The 22375-nt window shown below is 40.3% G+C and overlaps 1 protein-coding gene across 1 annotated transcript in view; it reads left to right on the top strand.

Annotated features, from left to right (window-relative positions):
- The window catches only part of RGS5 (regulator of G protein signaling 5), a 56862-nt gene that overhangs the window by 13598 nt on the left and 20889 nt on the right, over positions 1-22375 (top strand). The window contains exon 2 of the mRNA XM_027527148.1: positions 15498-15608. Within this exon, the coding sequence (XP_027382949.1) occupies positions 15498-15608 (111 nt within the window). The remainder of the gene's footprint in view (positions 1-15497; positions 15609-22375) is intronic.

Here is a 22375-nt window from a genome sequence, read left to right on the forward strand (position 1 = left end):
AGTATGATAAGTGAATGGATAAATGAATTTGTGAAGCAATAAATAGATAACTCTTAAAACTAGAAATCTTGAGATAATAGGGTATTATTACAATATATTGAGGGAAGGAGAGAAGAAATGGTCTGAAATGTACTTCTATACTTCAGACAAGTAACAGTCCTCTTACTCCTCATGGTTATGTCATTGCTATGCTGCACACATAATAATTTGGCAAAGACAAATGACCAAGTGTTCTTATAATCTGAGCTAATGAATTTGTGTCTATTGTATAAATTCATTACCAGAGGACACATTAATTCTGAGAATCATAGTTTACTAAGTGATGTTATTTATATGTTTATGTTCATTAAGTTTTAAGTAAATTTTACTTACTCCTCTTTCTTTCCCTTCTTTTCCAGTACCCCTTTTTGCCACCTTTATTTCCTGCTTTTGTAAGATATAAAACCACTAGAGTCCATGGACAGCTAGAAAATTTCATTCTAGAAAGTCCTTCTTTATAATTTAAAGCAGAATGAGATGGAGATGTTCAAAAGCCACGGTCACACCAGTGTTCAGAGAGGCTCTCGTGGGAATGGCTTCTGACCCCTCCACCTTTGGAACTCAAAATAAACCACAAATTTCTGTCTTCCTCAACTTGAAGACCATTTTCCCACTGTTTATTATCTGGCTTCCAAAATGAATTACAGAAAGTCCAGAAATCCTGCCAACAATATTTCGAATAAGACAGAAAATTGAAGGTCAAAGAGGTGGGAAAAAAGCCCTCTACTCTGTCTGTCTTGTCTCTCCACTATCTCATTACCCTTAATAACCTACTCTGAGCGATGACTATGTCAGAGACAGGCCATAAAACCATGGGAATTTTCTCAATTTCCATGGGAATCCTTGGGTAGGGTGTAACCAGTTCTTGGGAAAAACAATACTATTATTTTTTTCATTTTAAAATAGCAGCACAAGGCTGGTGATATTCTAATATAACTCTGAGCTGTGGGAGGCAGCAGCAAAGGCCTTCCAATTTGCTTTCTTTGTCTCTCTGTGGGATCGTTGCCCAGAAATGTATATTCTCTGTGCTTTCAGAATGAGTTGCATTATTTCAAGGTGGAAACCTTCTGAAAGGAGCATATCTTGTATGTCAGTCAAAAGGATCTTTGTTGAATTCTATTCTAGTCTATTTATTTAATAAGCATTTGTTTTCCAAAAGCCAGGTGCAAGTTTCTGTGATAGGATAGTAGAACAAACATGGTAGAACAGTAATAGTAATAAGAAATATTTAAGGAATATTTAATATGTGGTAAGAGCTCTCCTAGGCGCTCCCCAGTTGGCCCTAATGGTAAAGAACCCTCCTGCTGATGCAGGAGACGTCGGGAAGATCCCCTGGAGGAGGGCATGGCAACCTACGCTTGCCTGGGCATTCCACGGACAGAGGCTGGCGGCCTACATGTCCATAGAGTCACAAAGAGTCAGACGTGACTGAAGCAACTTAGCACACAAATTTCTTTCCTAAACATGTTAATGCCTTGACATATTTAGCTCCATTATACACACACACACACACACACACACACACATATATATATATATGTCTATGTGTGTGTGTGTGTGTGTCTCTCTCTCTCTCTCTCTCTCTCTCTCTCTATATATATATATATATATATATATATATGATGCTTGGGAATGATATATATGATTGAGGGCTAGAGGAGAAGGGGGGGACAGAGGATGACATGGTTGGATGGCATCACCGACTCAACCAAGAGGACTTTGAACAAACTTCAGGAGATAGTGTAAAATACAAGCCTGGCATGCTGGAGTCTATGGGGTTGCAAGGAATAGGACATGACTGAGCAAATGATCAACATATATAGACATATGTATATACACATAAATGAGGTAGGAACTATATTATCACTATATTATATTATCAATATATTAATCAACTATATTATCAACTATATTATCAATTTTATGTAGAAAATTGGAAGCTTAGAATTTAAGTAACTTGCCCAAAGTCACTTAGCTAGTAAGTAAGATAATATAAACAAACTAGTATATACTTGTACTTTTATCCTTTACACCATCCTAGGAGTTAAAGCAACTTTAAAGTACTTAATTATTTTCAAGATGCTTTGGGAAACCAAGGAAGTAAAAAATGGCCCCCACCATCAATGAGCTTATTATCTCACTGGGAGTACATATACGTGGAACTCTTAGATATGCATTGATGAGAAACTAGAGTAATTGGGTGAAAATGTTCTGTCCATAAGTTCAGCCGAAGAAAAGCATTCTATCCTTTGCTCCATAACTTACTGGAGATCTAAGGATAAGATCTTATACAAACCTTAGTTTTTTACTTTTAAAACAAGGGAAGAGCAAATTAAAAGCTCTGTAAGCTCCATCAAATATGCCTCTGTTTTGTGATCTGATGTTAGAGAAGAGATAAATCATTACAGACTGGAGTAGTTACGGAGGTTTCAGGATTTAAAAAATGAGATCGTTTTGGTCTTCGATCATTAGAAGAGTTTTAATCATCACATGAGTGGAAGAAGGCAGAGATTGTGTGCTTGGGGGTTAAAGAGTTGGCCATTGGGATTAGGTACACAAGTAGTTTTGGGGAACTAAGGGAAAGAAGCTTAGAAAGTGATGTTTGAAATTGATACAGTTGATCAGAGATACTCCAAAGTGTGGTCCTGGGAGCAGAGAATTTATATATTTGGCCCCACTTCAGACCTCTTGAATGAGAAATTCTGGGATGAGTCTGAGAAATCTGTGTTTTAACCAGACATGCTGGTGACTGGGGTGCATATTCAAGTTTGAGAATCATCGTAAATACTAGAAAGCCATTACAAACAAGGAGAAAATTGTACTCTGGTAGTGAGTGTAGGATACATTCAAGTAGAAAGATGGAAATGGTGAGGTGGGAATCCTAGTTCAGGCCTGGAGAAAGGTGCTAAATTTAGATATGGAGAAGAAAAAGCACACGTAAAAGAATTTTCTAGGAAGATTGAACAACATTTGTGACCGATTAGCTATTGGAAATGAAGAAGACAGTCAAATGTGAATCACAGATTTTGTAAATTATGAGAAGGAGAACATTCTAATTATAGATAAACATGGGATGTTGGGATAATATTCATTGGAAGGACTTATGCTGAAGCTGAAACTCCAATACTTTGGCCACGCAAAGAACTGACTCATTTGAAAAGACTTTGATGCTGGGAAAGATTGAAGGCAGGAGGAGAAGGGGATGACAGAGGATCAGATGGTTGGATGGCATCAGTGACTTGGTGGACATGAGTCTGAGTAAACTCTGGGAGCTGGTGATGGACAGGGAGGCCTGGTGCGCTGCAGTCTGTGGGGTGTCAAAGAGTCGGACACGACTGAGTGACTGAACTGAACTGAACTGATGAGATGTTGGGAAGGAGGATGGAAGAGAAAAGGAATCCATGGTACCATTCACAAGTCATTTCACATCTCAAGTCCTGGCTTTCTCATTTATATTCTCAAGATGTTGAGTATGATAATCTTGAAGTCTTAGTTTATAATAGCTAAAGAAGATATTACAGGTTTTCTCACTAAACTTGTTTCCTTCCTCTCTCCTTATTTTTGACTGAAGACAAGAGAACCCAAATTTCTTAAGCTCACCCAGCAAATTAGTGACAGAGTTGAAAACAGGGTTTAGTCAATGGTAAATGTTACTGTTCACTCTTTCCTAAGTTTCCTTCCTACTGTTATATGTTGACAGTTGTCTTTTTTGTGTGTAAATAAGCTAGACATGTTCCTTCATTAGCACAGGAGTTAGTAAATAATAATAATAGTCCCTGTCATTTATGGATTCCATTGTCTGTGCTAGGCAATACTATAAGCATCTCATATAAAATAACTAATTTCTTCACCATGAAAAACTTTTGAGGTAGGTATCATTAGTATCTCTAGTTTATAGATGAGAAAACTGAAGCAAGGTAAGGTTTAGAAATCTGCCAAAAGTCATACACATAGTAAGATAAATCTGGTCAGTTTGACTTCAGCCTTCATTCCCTTAACCACTGTGCTATACTGGCTAATGCCTTTTAGGAAAAAAATTGCTTAATTTTGGCATTAGCCAGATTCTCCTGGGAAGAGTTTCACTTCACTTTCTCTCTCATAACAGCCTCTTTGACCTGTAGCCTACTTGCTTGGCAAATTCTTTCAGTTATATAACTTGAGATGGGAGTTTTGCCACAGTTAGGAGTTGGGTATTTTCTCTGCCAAGGGCAGGGGAAAGATTGAACACAATCCAACATGTTGCTTGTGACTGCAATAAGGAACTCGAGATCTGGAAAGTATCTTATGAAATCATCTGGACTGATCCAGATGTCATATGACTTAGAGCTTATCCACAACAGCTGGTTTTGTCTTTTCTTGGTGAATTTTCTTCAGCAATGGAAAGTTGGCCACATTTAGCTCAGTTTCCATGGTTTCATCAACCATATGGTTAGTAAGTTCTCTTGAATGCTTCCTGTTTTTTTTAAGGGTTTTTTTTTTCACACTTATAGAAGGATGACTTTTGAACAATTTTCAAAAGGCAGATATCATTATTTATGACTCAATGGACATGAATTTGAGCAAACTCCAGGAGACAGTGGAGGACAGAGGAGTCTGTCTGGCATGCTACAGTCCATAGGGTTGAAAAGAGTCAGACACAATTTAGTGGCTGAACAACAACAACAACATCGTTATTTATATCTTTTTTTTTTTAATTTTATTTTATTTTTAAACTTTACATAGTTGTATTAGTTTTGCCAAATATCAAAATGAATCTGCCACAGGTATACATGTGTTCCCCATCCTGAACCCTCCTCCCTCCTCCCTCCCCATACCATCCCTCTGGGTCGTCCCAGTGCACTAGCCCCAAGCATCCAGTATCGTGCATCGAACCTGGGCTGGCAACTCGTTTCTTACATGATATTTTACATGTTTCAATGTTCTTTTTTGAAGCATCATAATGCCCTGAAGTCATTCCAAGAATCTTGTTTGTGTCTGGGTATTAGCTTGAGTGAAGCCGGGAGCTCCAGGACTAAAAAGGTCGTCTCGTTATGAGCACCATATAGCTGTCCCTGTCTGTGATACTGGCATTTCCCTGGAGTCCCACAAATGTGTGTGTGTGGCAGGGGAGAGTGGGGGTGTTGATCAGCTAAAGAACCCTAAACCAGAGTCCTGTAAACTTGTCTCAAAGATTCTGTCTTTTCCCCTCTGTTTCTCTGCCTCTTTCTTTATCACTCATCAAAAGCAACATTTCTCTTGAGGATCAAGCCTGTGTATCTCCCCAGAGAGTTTAGGGTCTTGGAAAACAAAAGCTAGAAATGAGATATTATCTTCAATCAATATCTGCTTTGGGCCTTACAGCACAATTCCTTCAGAAGTAAGAAAGCACAAATCCTTTCAAGAAGCACCTACAATCTTGAAGGTCAGAAGAAAAACTATTAGTATAGAAAAGCATGAACTGACACCTCAATTCATTAACATTTTATATGTTATCACGATTATCTTTAAGAGTTGCTGCAGACCACTTGTTCTCTGCCTGCGTACCATGAGGAGGGAACTCTTGCCCACAGCTAGAGTCCTTGCACCTAGATTCAGGGATCATGTGATTAGAATGAAAGTCCAGTGACACGTGGAAATATCAGGGGTGTGGAGAGACAGAATGTGTTTCTCCCTCAAGTGACCGAGGAAGAGAACGCATCATCAGGCTCTATGGATCTTCCCATGCCCAGCCTGCATTTGACCGACAGGGAACAAACAAAGGAAGACTTTCCCCAACTGCCTCTAAGTGAGTGAGGGCCTCACTTTCTGTTTTCATCATTGCTTTGCAGCCCAAATATCTTCCTGGCTTTCAACGTGGAGCTTTCCTTCTATCTTCCCCAGTATAGAGTCACCAGAAATTGCTTCTGACTTTTCCCAGTTCTCAGGCTTTAGTATCTTTGTGATTTCACCAGGAAAGTAGTGTTTAGGGCATATAATTCACTCATCCCATGAAGAGAAAAGGAGCTTAATGAAATCAAATACTAATATCCCAGAAGTTAAAAGTAACTGCTATAAACTGTAATACTAGGCGAAACAAGATGGGTGTTAAATAAGTAGAGATAATGATGATGGTTGCCATGCATTGCATGCCATGTATGTGCTAGGCACTGAGCTAACTTTTGCATGCATCATCTCATACATACCACATGGAAACTTTTCACAGCACATACGTAGTAATGTTTTCCTCATTTTGCAGATGATGTAACTGAGGCCAAGAGACATTATATAACTTGCCTAAGGTGCCATAGATTCTAAGTGGCTGTTGAAAACTAGTCTAAATCAACTTATTCCTGTCACTCTTAGGTTCTTCTTGTAGATAACTGTAGCTAGCTATTACTGGTTAGTGGTGGATGATGCTTAGTTCTTTCTGCACAGCTTCACTACCAGCTTATAAAAGCAAGATCATCATATGTATAATGAAACCCAACGTTCCATACTTACTTAGGCATATAATTGTTAACATTGGTGCAAAATATGTACACAACTTGTTCTGTACTTTTAATAAAGGCTTATTCTTTGTGCTCTGACTATAACTTGCAGGAAAATTTCACCCTGACAATAAAATTCTGAGCTGGGATCCTTTTTTTTTTTGGCTGTGCTGGGCCTTCATTGCTGCAGGCTTTTCTTTAGTTTGGCACGTAGGCTTCTCATCGCAGCGGTTTCTCCTACTGTGGAGCATGGGCTCTGGGGTGCGCAGGCTTCAGTACTTGGGGCACAGGGGCTCCACGTCTCTAGAGCACAGGCTCAGTATTTGTAGCACATGGGCTTAGTTGCTCCTCAGCATATGGGATCTCCCAGACCAGGGATAGAACCTCTGTCTCCTGCATTGGCTGGTGTATTCTTTATCCCTGAGCTACCAGGGAGGCCCCTGAGGTGGGATTCTAATACCTTTGTAGCTGGTATCAGTCAACAAGAAACCTCTGAATCAAGGGGATATAGGACTACTTAGGAATGAAGTCACAGCTGCCATCTATAAGAGGGAAGAGCTATTTACATCCTTATAACCTTTCTATGGGAGAAGGCAATGGCACCCCACTCCAGTACTCTTGCCTGGAAAATCCCATGGATGGAGGAGCCTGGTAGGCTGCAGTCCATGGGGTTGCTAAGAGTCGGCCACGACTGAGCAACTTCACTTTCAGTTTCATGCATGGAGAAGGAAATGGCAACCCACTCCAGTGCTCTTGCCTGGAGAATCCCAGGGACGGGGGAGCCTGGTGAGCTGCCGTCTATGGGGTCGTACAGAGTTGGACATGACTGAAGCGACTTAGCAGCAGCAGCAGCAGCAGCCTTTCTATGGGGTGGATGTGAGTTTCCACAATAGTATCACCAGTACAAATGACTTGACTATCGTTGTGACTGTAGAGAGCCCATTCTCTAATGAACAAATCTATGAGTAAAAACTCACTTCTAACGTGCTCTGGTAATTGACAAGGCATCTGATGGGGTCTGCCCTCTGTAAGGACAACTAAGGCACCTACAGCAGCCACCCCGTGGGCTTTTTCAAAAGCCTGCTGACCACTGCAATTAGGGCAAATAGTTGAAGCTAATGCTTACACAGTGTCACACGGTAGCAATTACAAGCAGCTGAAAGTTTTCATTTCACTGTTTGGATTCCTGATTTTGTGTTTGTCTCACCCCACTGAAACGTAAACTCTGTGAGAAGATCTTGTCTTTATGTTTCACAAGAATTTCAAAACCTGTAATAGTCTATGGCACATGGCAAGCATTTAATAAACATACTTTTAATTTGTTGAATAAATAAGTGAGCAAAAGGAGAAGCTACTAAGGCCAGTCTTTTCTATCTCAATGTGAATCTATGAAATAAAGTCAGTCAGCTTGTAGACGAGGTCCATAGTCTGTTACTGCAGTTGCCTGTCTAGGGCCCTGATGCTGAGTTAATCTGGGGCAGTTAAGAACTTGAGCATTAGAATGAAAGTAGCTGTTATTACGAGAACTTACTGAAAGTATGTGCGTGTGTGCATGTGTGCATGTGTGTGTGCTCAGTCATGTCCGACTCTTTGTGACCCCATGGACTGTAGCCCGCCAGGCTCCTCTGTCCCTGGGATTTTCCAGGCAACAGTTACTGGAGTGGATTGCTATTTCCTTCTCCAGGGGATCTTCCCCACCCAGAGATCGAACCAATGTCTTGGGTCCCCTGCATTAGCAGGTGGATTCTTTACCACTTGAGCCACTTGGGAAGCCCAATGAAGAGATCAGAAAACATTAAATGTTGAGAGGTTACAATAGACAAATGTATTATGTATCCATTGAGCACAACTGACGTTGTCAATTCAATTTTTTTTTAGCCATCTTATAGTGTGACAGTGCTGGCTATTTAACTGATTTAATATAAGTGAGAACTTAAAGCGCTACCAAGGATGATTCAATTGTGTCTGGAAACGGAGCTGTCACTTTGGAGTTATATCCTAATGCATAAGTAATAATAATACTGTGTATGCTTTAGCATTTTCTTCATCATTCTATCATTTGGACCACTAAGGAGTATTTCATATTAAGTAACCCAGAGTCATTTTCCACAATGTATAATATTAATAATATATGTCAGGTAAAAAAATAAATGCATATTTTAACATGGTATCTCAGTGCATTAGTAAATTACTCTTCCACTTTCTGATGAGCAACGAGTGGATTTTCTTTAGTTCAGATAGAAGAAGGTTATTTCAGGAAAATGGTAGATGCCAAAATTATACATTCTCTTTCCACCAAAATGACCCTGGAGGGCCTTCTCCCTGCACGTGAGAATCAATCTTGATTTTAAGGGGGATCCTGTGGAGTTTGAGAATTGACCTGATTTTCCAGTGATATTTCCTTATGTTCTTCTGAGGTTTTTCAAGATCACCCTTGTCTCTCATGAGAGACAAACTCTACTGATAACAAGTTTTCAATGAACAGCTTGTTCATTGAAACAAGGGCTTGTCCAGTCTTGAACCAAATGAATCTCTATGGGTGGGTTCAGCACAGTGAACACACACCCTGGGCCCCCTTCTCTCCATCAGCCTCTGCTGGGGTTCTGTCTACAGGACTCGGATCTCGGCAGCAAGAACTCAGAGAGCTCCTTTATTCCTCTGCTTTCAGATCCGGTTGCCAGTACTCTCCAGCTGTGATCTTATTGCAAATCAGTGCTTGAGGAACTTTTATTTATCTTTCATGGGTATTTATTACATTTCTTTTTGGAACCAAGAAAGGTCATGTCCTTTTTGCCCCTGTAGAAACAAGGTTTGTAGTGTTTCTTCAGGAGGCAGCAGCAGGGAACAGACGTGCTTCACTGATGAGCTCACCTTCCTGTGTCCGGCAGCACAAATATAAGTCTGCAACACAGATCTAAGTTGGATTGGCTTAAAATTGGATTGTCCTTGATAGGGGACAGGTTAGAACACTTCTTTTGGAAATGTATTGTAAAATCCTGTCCTATACTTCCTGATTTTCTTCCATCCTGTCTTCTTTCCTGGCTGTTTAAAACATACATCCAACCTCAGAACTAGTCCGTGCCTCGCGGCTACTTCTGTTTAAGTAAAACCTGATAAACTGTGGCCTCATAATGGATTCTAGTCAGACTGTTAATGACTGTAATTACTCTGCCTGCCTTTTCTACCTGGTGTGAGGGACTGAAGAGCAGACTCAGTTTGAGCCCTCACTTGTCTGTTTCCAACTTCTCAGACAGAAATTGAATTCAGTGAGAGACCTTCTAGTCATTTAATGACTCTAACCTCTCCCCAGTTAACCAAAGCAGAAACAGCTTAGTCCTTGATGACTTCTTCTGTGCTTCATCCCAGGATTTCACCCACCCACTCCAAAATGCAGTTTTACTATAACCTAGCAATTTATTCATTCATTTACTGATTCATCGCTTTACATAGTAAATCCTTATTACAGGCCTGTTAAGTGCCTGGCCCTGGGCTAAGTACTGAACCTGAAGTTGTGAACAAAACAGATATTAACCCTCTTGGGACCTGACATTCTAGTGGGAGAGGGACAGATGGTACTCAAATAAATATGCAGAGATATAATGTAAATTGACAAAGACCACAAATGAACAATACAGAGGGCTCTAGAGAATACAGTAGGAGCAGCTGTTGGAGCACGTGCCTGCCATTATATGGTTTTCACGTTATCACATTGGAGCTCCTTGAGGCTAGGGCCTACTTTTTTTTTTTTTTTTTTTTAATATATCCCCTCCACTTTTATCCATGATTAGCAAAGTATGTAGCAAATAATTTACACGTATGTGTCTAACACTCACCTGTCCCACGTGTCTCTTAGACAAGGGACGTCTTTGTAACCCTTGAAACACCCAGCACAGGACTTTATATATAGTTGGTTATTGACAGAGTTTATTTGAACATAATTAAAATATGCATTTTTATTCTGCTACATTTTTGTTTTAGTGATTGCTTGTACTGTTTTCCACACTTACTCACCTTTTAAGGTAACAGCTTTCCCTCAATTCACCAATTAGTCGGAAGGACTGAAGCGGCCCAGGGCCTTCTGAAAACATACCCACACAAGGGACGGATTTAAAATTTCACAACCATACAATTATTCAAACTCTTTTCAGTTTGAAATCAGTAATGTGAGTAATCTAGGGAAAATATTATCTTCCTCTGAACCCTTAATTAAAATTTTCACCCAGGCATTTCCAATGATTTTATTTCAAAACAAGTTTTTCTTTGTAAAACCAAAGATAGCAAGGTTGGGGGTGAGACAAGAGGCGATATGACTTGATTCCTGTTAACAAGCCTTAATGTAATAAAGCTAGGAAAACTGCCTGGTGGGCGGTCAAATAGAGCCAAGGACTGAGGTGAAGTCACATTAGAAAGTTTCCTCCTCTGGATGGAGTTGTTTTGACATTAAATGAATGTCAGATACATTCAAGCTTGCCTTTAAAGTGAAGTGAAAGTTGCTCAGTCGTGTCTGAATCTTTGCAAACCCATGAACTATCCAGTCTATGAATTCTCCAGGCCAGAATACTGGAGTGGGTAGCCTCTCCCTTCTCTAGGGAATCTTCCCAACCCAGGGATCCAACCCAGGTCTCCCACATTGCAGGCAGATTCAGCTGAGCCACAGGGAAGCCTTGTGTTTTAAAGGGGAAAATAAATAGAAAGGTTTGAGCTTTTGTTCTGCTTGATTTTCCCGTTGTTGTTGTTTCATTCCCATATCTGTGTGTGTCATTATGGTGGGGAAGAAGGGGTGAAAGTAATCCAGGAATCTTGAGAAAAACAAATGTAGTAACGCTGTTTATTCTTCCAAAAAGAGTAAGGTATTTCAAGTGGTTTATACCTCAGCATCAGTTGAACTGTTCAGCTTTTAAACTTTTATTGTTTTATAAGAAAAACAGTAATATTATTCACTCTCTGTATTCTCTCAAAACCCTAATTCAATCAAACAGACTTCTCAAGTGCCCTGACATTTTAACATCATACATTGGAACCTACACTAAACATAGAAAGAAGTATTTTCTGAAGCACTGCATCTCCTTTCTCCCTTACATCCCCAGGGCAAGTATGAGGAAAAGAGGAATTTTATGTTCTCGTGTGTTTCTCTACTTTGAGGAAGTGAAATATGATTTTCTATAGGCAATATTATAAATTGCAGTTGATTTCCAGACTATCTTTCAAAAAGACAAGTTTAAATAATGATATAGATAAAATTGTACAAGGGTTCTGATTCACTCTGGTTTTAAAAGGCTTTTGTAGGATGTCTGGGAGAATTTAACCACTGTTTATAGACAGTATTTTTAAATGAGTAAATGCATCTGAAAGAGTTAGCAAAGAAAAATTTGAAACAGGTTTATAAGATAGGATGCCACCTCTTTGAAGCCAACTTTCAATAATTTTACCTCTTTTCGGTCTTTCATACAGAATTTGCTGAAGGCTGCATAGTATACAGAGGTTCCTCTCTCATCCATCCTTCTATCAGGAAGGGGAGACAGAGTGAACAGACTTCATCAATATTGCTTTCTGCTCTCTCCAGTTACTTTACACTCAAGCAATGGATAAGCACTTTTGCATACCTTCAAATGGACTTCCCTAGTGGCTCAGTCCAGAATCGGCCTGCAACGTGGGAGAGTCAGGCTCAGTCCCTGGGTCAGGAAGATCCCCTGGAGAAGGGAATGGCAACCCACTCCAGTATTCTTGCCTGGAGAATTCCATGGACAGAGCAGCCTGGAGGGCTACAGTTCATGGGGTCACAAAGAGTCGAACACGACTGAGCGACTAATGCTTTCAAATGATATGAACATTCTCTTCCTACCCCGGAAGTCCCAGCCTTTTCTCGCCCACCTTGCTGACTGCTATTCCACCCTTGCCTTTTCTGAGAAGCCCTCCTGGCTCCTCCTCGTGAGTGCTGGGCTCCTCCACCATGCTCTGCTGCCTTCTTCTTGAACAGCCACTGTTCTTGTTCACAAGCTTGAGACGTCAATAGGCTGTCAGCACCTTGCAGGTAAAGGCAAATCTCTCTGAGTGTTTGTTTTCTACATACTGATGCCACAGTAAACACGATCAAGGAGCAAATTAGGAATGAATAAACGAAATCTGAAAATGTTCAACACCTTCATTCTAATAACCTCTTTGTGTCCAGCTTACTCTTTCACTAGGCAATCAAACACAAATATCTCTCTGCCTTTTTACAAATGCAAGTGGAGCAAAAGAGAAAAAGATATAGAAGTTGAGAGGTGGGAAAAGCAAAACATGAGAACCATTCCCTGGTGGTTCAGATGGCAATGAAGCTGCCTGCAATGCAGGAGACCTTGGTTCGATTGGGAAGATCCCCTGGAGGAGGGCATGGCAACCCACTTCAGCATTCTTGCCTGGAGAATTCCCGTGGACAGAGAAGCCTGGTTGGGCTGTAGTCCATGAGGTCGCAGAGAGTCGGACACAAATAAGCACAGCACAGATAATCTTTATCTAAATATTGGTGAGTGAACTATTGGGTCAAGTGAAACAATTGCTTCATGCCTTCTCCTATGGTCAGGAAGTGAGGGGCTTATGGGACCAGGAGGAGAGGTATCCTGGATGGAACTCTTCAAGGTCTAAGTAGGTTATCCTGTCTTGATGAAAAGGTGAGCCTAGTGTTTCTGGTTGTAGTTCTACACACTGGCCAGCAGAGGGCAGCCACACACACGGCCAGCATTTTCACAGCCAAATACTGTTTTCTTCCTTCAGATAAATATAAAATTGGCAGTTCTTGTCTCTAGAGGTAGAATATGGGAGGAAGTGGATGTATTAATTCTTAGTAACATGTGGGAAGTTTTTGAATATTTTACTTTGGTACTCAAAGCTAGGGAACATGGCTTGAATTTGGCTGGAAAAGAATGATTGTGTAGTTAGAACTAACTTTGAAGCAGCAGTATTACATGCCAAATGCTGCTCTAAGGGATTCACATGCATTAGTGTATTAAATCATCACAAAATTCTATGAGTATGTACTATTTTATTAGTCCCAGTTTCTAGGCAAAAAACTAAACATTAGATAATTTAAGCAACTTAGAAAGTCTGGAATCAAACTGATGCTTATTCTTCTTCTCATGTTTTATATAAGCTCGCTTAGCAGAACATTCTCAGTTCAGCCATAATGTTGTACACAGCTGAGTTCAGGCTGCTATAGTGTGGTACCTGAGTTGGTTTATGCCAGACAGTGGGTCCCAGGGAAAGAAGAGAAGCAGGAAGAACTGAAAAGGAAGAGACACTGTGAGAGTGACCAATAATTCCAAAATCACATTTACTGTACTAAAGGAACCTATGATATGATTGATTATCTATGATTTTATAAAGTTATACAGTATATTTCCTTTTTCTCCCTAGTGGCCATAATTGCTAATCTCATGTATTTTATATTTTTTAATTGCCTCAGTACCATTTTCACGTGAATGGATGAAGAAAGTGTGTTTATAGTAACACAATTCTATCAGACCACAACATGACTTCACAATCCCATTACAGCTCTCTGAGACTTTGATTATGATCAGCATTGACTGGGAGATAAATGTTAGCAGATTTGTAAGGAACAAAAATCAAGATATGTTTAGTTCACTTTGGCAAATATTTTTGAAAGTTGACTATGCTGCCAAGCTTCGTGCTATACACTGGAGTTAAAAGGTATTTAAGACTCAATTCCCTCCTGCAAAGAGGTCTTATATCCAGCTTGGGAAACAGACACATAAGTCAGTAACCATAATGCAATATGATAATTGTTCAGTCGCTAAGTCACGCCTATCTCTTTGCAATCTCGTGTACTGTAGCCTGCCATGCTCCTCTTGTCCGTAGGATTTTCCCAGACAAGAATACTGAAGTGGCTTGCCATTTCCTTCTCCAGGGGATCTTCCCAGACAGAGATCAAGTCTGCATTTCCTATACCCGCAGGTAGATTCTTCACCGATGAGCCACCAGGAAGTCCTGCAATATGATAAACCATATCTTAAAAGCATGAGTGAAGTGCTAAGGTGGCAGTGAGAGGACAGCTTTTTGGGTCTCTCTCAATATACAATGGCTTGTCATATGGATTCATTTTTAAGATCTGCTTGGTGCTTTATAAATTCAGACTTGTGAGAAAATAGTGAGTAATTTAGGAAGTTAGTTTTGAAACTGGGCATAAAAAGAGTTGTATCCTAGGATGGAGAAGTACCCAGACTTCGGACCACATGTATTCACTAAAATGTTGAAGACAGAAAGGAGTAGTATAATGCTGTTACAGTCAGTCCATTGATAATTAATACTCATCTACTGAAGGCTTTCTGCATAGACGATGCTGCTACAAGAGCCACTGTGGAACAATGGGCAAGGGGGTGCAGAAAATCAAATGCATATAAAAGAACATTTTATAGAGAATTAATCATAAAGCAGAATAATTTAACTTTATAGCTGGAAATGGCTAAAGGAAACATCTAGGTTAACTGTTATTTTACAGATGAGGGAACTGAGGTCTGGCAATAAAAAAAAAAAAAAAATGATTACCTTTTTCCAAATGTTACGTGTCTAATTAGTGGCAGAGGTAGGACCAGAGCCCGGACCAGAGCCCTGGTAGGCAATACAGTGAGTTGCACTTGTGAATTTAAAATCAGACAGCTTGGGGTGAGGTCCATTTCTATCACATACTGGCTGGGTTATCTTAAGTTATTTGAATTCTCTGTCATTAGTTTCTTCATCTGTAAAGTGGGAATACTATACTGTCTGCTACATATGTGAAAAAATACATATGAAACAATTGAGATTAAAATGAGATAACACGTATTATCCAGGGATGTATTAAGAGCTTGATAAATGTTATTAGAATTTATGTAACCCAATTTCTATTTTAGTATTCTTTCCACCACCACAGTGAAATGGTTTTTTCTTCATTTTTGTTTCTCTGATATGCAAAGAAATCTTTTTTAGATCGCTATGCTGATGCAGCGTTCTTTTCCCCTCATATGTCTCATTTTTCAGGGCCAAGGAGATTAAGATCAAGTTGGGAATTCTCCTCCAAAAGCCGGAATCTGCCATTGACCTTGTCATTCCATACAATGAGAAGCCGGAGAAGCCAGCCAAGACCCAGAAGTGAGTCATGATTATGGATTCCACTCTCTACTTCTGGAGGATGGCTATTCTTCAAGTGGAGAGAACCATCCCTCTGTAGAACTACTCCCTTCAGTGACTCATCAAGAATTATAAGAGTCCTCAGAGAGTTGGTTTGTATTGATAAGCAGGATTTTTTTTTTTTTTTACACTCTCCTGTATATGGAGCATAATATTGCTTACTGGCAGGATGCTTAAACAAAAACGATAAGACCTCATCTTGGGACATCGTAAGTATGTTTTAAAATACCTGTTCACTTGCTGTCCTTGGGTGAGGTAAGCATTCTTGATCCAATTAATTATGATGACCGGATGCTCACCTGCTCAGGAAAAATGCAAGACTGCTTCCTCAGCAGGGAGATACAAGTGGGAACAGTTCACTCAAGAAGAGGCTGGCATCAAGAGAAACAATTAAGTCTAATAGTTTCTTCTCCAACACATTGTCCCTTCAAGGTCCCACAGAGGAAACGAAGACTGTTGCTTGGTGCAGGAATGAATACTTGACCAGATGCTTCTATTTAAAGCACATCAAACAGCTCTTCCCTAGTCCATAAATTAATATTTCTATAGGACTTCTGCAGTCCTCCGCCACCACCCCCACATATTTAGGCAAGGAGGGAAACTATAATTCCAAAGATTCAAGATGTTACAGCAGTGGACCTAATCCACAATTTCATTGATATTACTGTAACTTAACATCACTACTCCGGAGAAGGCAATGGCAACCCACTCCAGCACTCTTGCCTGGAAAATCCCATGGATGGAGGAGCCTGGTAGGCTGCAGTCCATGGGGTCGCTAAGAGTCGGGCACAACTGAGCGACTTCACTTTCACTTTTCCCTTTCATGCATTGGAGAAGGAAATGGCAACCCACTCCAGTGTTCTTGCCTGGAGAATCCCAGGGACGGGGGAGCCTGGTGGGCTGCTGTCTATGGGGTCGCACAGAGTCGGACACGACTGAAGTGACTTAGCAGCAGCAGCAGCAACATCACTACTCACAGAATTCTCGGTGTTTACTGTTGGCCCACTAAATACACAGCCGATGACTGACTAGACAAATGCACTCCATCTTCTCTTTAAAACAATGACACCCCTAAAATCAAGAAAGGAAAGTGAGAAGAAGAGCTAAATGTATTCAAGACCATTCACTCTACTACCTAAAAGCTTTGCAGAGATCACAGAAGTGTGGTAAAAATAGAGGAATGCCTTTGAACCTCCATTTCTTTTAAAATTTAACATTTGTATAAATTGGACAATCTTTTCTCCAAATGACCTTTCCACTAATGTAGCTGGATTGGTTGGGAGCTAGAGAGATGGGTTATTCCTTTCAAAAAAAATTTTTTTTCATCAGTCTAAGTGGATATTTCCACTCTCCTCCTTTTATTACTTCAAAGTGATCCCAAACCGGAAGTGAGGCATAATTGAGTTTTTTGCATTTAGAAAAAGGGAAGTTAATTTAATGTAGAGAGCAGGAACCAAGCACCGGGAGAGAATAAGAACCATATTTCATTATAGCAGAAGATCAAAAAGTCTGTTTCAAAATAAACAGTGTGGAGGTTATTGATCTGTTGGAATTAACTTTTAAAAAATAAATATAGTGCTACATTTCCTGCTTTGATTCTCCGCTTTAATATCCCACATAGATACTTGAAATATTTGGCTGAACAGGGATTCAGGGAGAAGCAGTTTTGGAAGAAAACCTGAGGCTCACATTTACTGGATTATTTTCTTCTCTTGTCTTCCAGCCCCCTTTTTCTTCCAGAAGTTTGAATTGTTTGGGAAAAATCCTTCTTATCCTTAGAGAATATTTGTGTGTCTCTTACTGCATTTTTAACAGTGACCACTACAAAGCTTTCCCATCTTCTGCCAAACTCCTAAACCCCTTTCACCACCTTATATTTGGCACATTTCCATGCCTTTTTACTAGCAGGAGAAGACTGTGTTCTGCATGAGCTCAACTGATCTCTGTTCCCCTCACTTTCAAGATTCTCTGTATTTTTTTCCTTTTACCCACGTTGTTCTCAAGGAGAAGAAAATAAACCTCAGAGGAGAAAATAGACTTTCTCCGGATGGAAGGTATTTTTAACTCCTCTCATCTTTTAAAAAAAGCAATCCCTTTTAAAAAAGCATTTTCTCTATTTTAAATACAATTTCATTCCTCTCATTAGAAAAAAAAAATTGAACCATTGGAAAAAATAGAAAAAAAGTTGCCTATATCCCTCCTGCCCAAGGCCAGCTTCTGTTACCATTTTAGTGCTCTTGACTGCTTTTTTCCCCCTCTGGACTGTTTTCCAAAAAACAAACAAGTACCATGCTCCAGTCTGAAAAACGTGCACCCTGCCACCCCCAGCCACAAGCATGTCACCTCTTCTATTCTTATCCCTTCCTTTTGCTTTCATTGGATAACTCTAGGAATGGAAAATCACTGCTTTCCATTTCTTCTTTAACTCCCTTTATCAGGTCGAAACCTTACTACTTCACTGAAACTGTTATCATTAAGGGCTAACTCCTGACTTGTGGGCCGAATTTGACTCTGCTCACCAGTTGGCCGTCTTAAATCTCTCCTCCTTAACTTCTAACTTTAAATTCTCCCCCTGCCCTCTCTCTCTCTAAGGGCTCCCACTTTTGCCCTCCCTCTATATGTGAGCATTCCCTAAGACTCCACTACAGGTCCTCATAATGAACAATAAACATGTCATGAAACCATGAATATATAGCTTACAATAACTGTTATCATGGCTCATGAAATAATCAATTGCAAAATGCTCAGGAGATGATGTAGATATTTTTATAGTTTATTTTATATTCTAGATGTTCCTTTTCTCTCTGTCAAGGTCACTAATTTTTACCTACGTTTTTGTTATTGTTTTACCACTTTATAACTCTAGAATGACCTGTACATGTAAAAGTCCCTAGCCTGTGCATCAGTTCAGTTCAGTTCAGTGGCTCATTCGTGTCCGACTCTTTGCAACCCCATGAATCACAGCACACCAGGCCTCCCTGTCCATCACCAACTCCCGGAGTTCACTCAGACTCACGTCCATTGAGTCAGTGATGCCATCCAGCCATCTCATCCTCTGTTGTCCCCTTCTCCTCCTGCTCCCGATCCCTCCCAGCATCAGAGTCTTTTCCAATGAGTCAATGAGTCACCTCACCTTCGCATGAGGTAGCCAAAGTACTGGAGTTTCAGCTCTAGCATCATTCCTTCCAAAGAAATCCCAGGGCTGATCTTCTTCAGAATGGACTGATTGCATAGGACAGAACAATTAGAAAGTGGTGTCCTACACATACTCCAGCCTGGTAAACTGCAGAGTGAGCTTTGTTGTGAGGATTAAACATGGATGCACAATGTCTGACAAGAGAATAGACATCAAAAAGTGGCAGGTGTGTTTATATGTATCCCCATCCACGGTGCTCAGGTCACTGTTGGTCTTGGGGTGAAACCTCAATAAATGTCTATGAACTTGAGGCTGGACATGAGCAGACATATTGCAGGAAAGAAGGGAGAGCTGAACAGGCACTTAAATGCCAATAAATAACCTGGATTTCATTTTTCTTGTCAAGAGCGAGAACACCATAAAGCAACTTTAAATATGTGCCAGAGACTATGTAGTTTTTTTTTTTTTTTTTCTATGAAGAAAATAAAAAAGAAAACCACCAGTGCTTAGAGAGAATAAAATATTCTCCCATGGTTCTAGTTAAGGAAGTGCCAGAGTTGCTTATAACTATAGTCACAGTTCATGGGGCTAAAATATTTGTACTCTAAGTTTTTGGGTAATTTGTAGCTTTCATCAATTAGACTAAACTTGGGCAAACTGAACCATTATTAATTTATGCATTAATCTGACATGCATATTGCAGGGTAGATTAATACTGCAGGGAATGCACCATCAGCAAGTAGAATGGAAAAATCTCTCTGTGACTGACAGGCTATGGCATCTAGGCAGTGAGTATGCTCATCTAGGCAGTGAGTATCATTGCCTTGTAGAAGATTCAAAAAGTAAACGTGATAAGAGTTCAGTAGAGGAAGAGAGCTCTTCCAGTTGAGATCATCACTTCCTGGACCAAGTGGTATTTACACTGGCTATTATAAAACAGTTAAGCATCTCTATAAATGTTTATCTTGCCTTTCATTTGGACTGGTTTCCTCCTCTCCTCCAAATCCACAGACAGAAACTCCGTGCCCACTCTCTGTGGTCAGCAATGACCTTGTAAACCAGGATACTTACTGGTCATTTAGATCTGCACCTATCTCGTTTCAAAGAAGTCAGACTTAATGGCAAATTCTGAGAATCAGGACAGGATGAACCTGTGGCACCTCCTAGGCTGATAATCAGAGTACTGGGCTTCATGCTGTGGGGGATGTGTTCTGCTTGACTGTGTCCTTGAATCAATTTGGACTAATATTACCCCCAAGCAAGTTCTGCACACATCGTTTTCAGGAATTTAATCTTGGCTGTGATGTGCTGTTGATAGTGACCATTAGCCTCATTCTAGCAAGACCATTTGAGACAAATTGGATGTGGTAACGTGCCTGAGTTTGGTGCGCCTGCTCTTGCCATTTCTTCTCCCTGTGCCCCTCCACACTAGCCTGAGGAGACGGAGGACAGGAAGGCGACTTCATTTTACAAAGGTATTTATAAAATCAGAAGCCAGTTCAGTCTTTCCTTTGCTCTGTTTCTTTTGTTCAATTATTTAATGTCTTCTTGTTTCTGTCAGCAATCAATAAACACTTGGTGGGTGTCATATGCATAATACTAAACCCACTGTAGTGAAAAAATTAAGATGGATAAGGCCATTTGTGAAAAAGATGTAGGTACAAACTAGTATATGCAAAGGAAAAATTCTCAGTATGAGGTAATATAGAAGAGCCCAGAGGAGTTATTGACTTGTAGAAAATAGCTCCTTTTCTGGTTAGAAATAAAATGAGGCAGAAAAATATAGGGGCATGCTTGTAATTCCTTCCTCATGTCATTTCTCCTCTCTCCTCCCTGTGTTCCTTTATACTAATCAGAAGAAAAAGGGAGGTGAGAAGGTAGTTTCTTGTTAAATATAAATTTCCAAGGAATTCTTGTTGAGTTTTTGATTCATTACATCTGTGTTTCTAGTCAGGAAAATTAAACCACTAAAGATTACTTAATCAGATCTGTTACTCCCATTTTTGGCTTATTTTAACCGACCTCTTGAGAAACCTATATGCAGGTCAGGAAGCAACAGTTAGAACTGGACATGAAACAACAGACTGGTTCCAAATAGGAAAAGGAGTACTTCAAGGCTGTATATTGTCACCTTGCTTATTTAACTTATATGCAGAGGACATCTTGAGAAACGCTGGGCTGGAAGAAGCACAAGCTGGAATCAAGATTGCCAGGAGAAATATCAATAACCTCAGATATGCAGATTACACCAGCCTTATGGCAAAAAGTGAAGAGGAACTAACAAGCCTCTTGATGAAAGTGAAAGAGGAGAGTGAAAAAGTTGGCTTAAAGCTCAACATTCAGAAAACAAAGATCATGGCATCTGGTCCCATCACTTTTGGGGAAATAGATGGGGAAACAGTGGAAACAGTGTCAGACTTTATTTTTTGGGGCTCCGAAATCACTGCAAATGGTGACTGAACCCATGAAATTAAATGACGCTTACTCCTTGGAAGGAAAGTTACGACCAACCTAGATAGCATATTGAAAAGCAGAGACATTACTTTGCCAACAAAGGTCCGTCTAGTCAAGGCTATGGTTTTTCCTGTGGTCATGTATGGATGTGAGAGTTGGACTGTGAAGAAAGCTGAGCACCGAAGAATTGATGCTTTTGAACTGTGGTGTTGGAGAAGACTCTTGAGAGTCCCTTGGACTGCAAGGAGATCCAACCAGTCAATCCTAAAGGAAATCAATCCTCAACATTCACTGGAAGGACTGATACTGAAGCTGAAACTCCAGTACTTTGGCCACCTGATGCGAAGAGTTGACTCATTGGAAAAGACTCTGATGCTGGGAGGGATTGAGGGCAGGAGGAGAAGGGGACGACAGAGGATGAGATGGCTGGATGGCATCACCGATTCAATGGACATGAGTTTGGGTGGACTCTGGGAGTTATGATGGACAGGGAAGCCTGGTGTGCTGTGGTTCATGGGGTCACAAAGAGTTGGACACGACTGAGCAACTGAACTGAACTGATTCACAGTCTCACCACTTTTCAGAAAGAGTAAATCTTAAAAAAAAAAAAAAAATTATCCTGTTCTGTTTGGGCAGGAAAATGCACCTGCATTAAAAAAAAAAACTTTTTGGCCATGATATGCAGCATATGAGACCTTAGTAGGGATCGAACCACATCCCCGGGCTAGGGATCTAACCGCATTCCCTGCACTGGAAGCACGGGGTCTTAACCACTGGACCACCAGAGAAGTACCCCCCACATTTTTTTTTTGATTCCAGATTTTTTTCAGTGTAGACCTGCTATGGTAATATTTCCACCAGGAGGCAGCTTCACACCTTGCATCTTCCATCAGCCCCAGTGAGATGGCAATTGGCTGTCAATGTGAAAGAAATGCTCTTTGAGTGACCTCAGGCTAGGGCTGAGCCTCATGGGCCCCTGGTTATAAATGTGCAGTACAAACTTCTTCTTAAATGCATGCTTTAGTTTGTACCGATGATTTGTTTGTATTATTTGAGATTCAGTTTTATCTATTTTTTATTGGATTCTAAAATCTTGGTTGTCAGCATATAATCTCCCACTGGGAGTTCTGTAGCTTTA

The sequence above is a fragment of the Bos indicus x Bos taurus genome, chromosome 3 (genome assembly GCF_003369695.1).
Source record: "Bos indicus x Bos taurus breed Angus x Brahman F1 hybrid chromosome 3, Bos_hybrid_MaternalHap_v2.0, whole genome shotgun sequence".
Classification (NCBI taxonomy): Eukaryota; Metazoa; Chordata; class Mammalia; order Artiodactyla; family Bovidae; genus Bos; species Bos indicus x Bos taurus.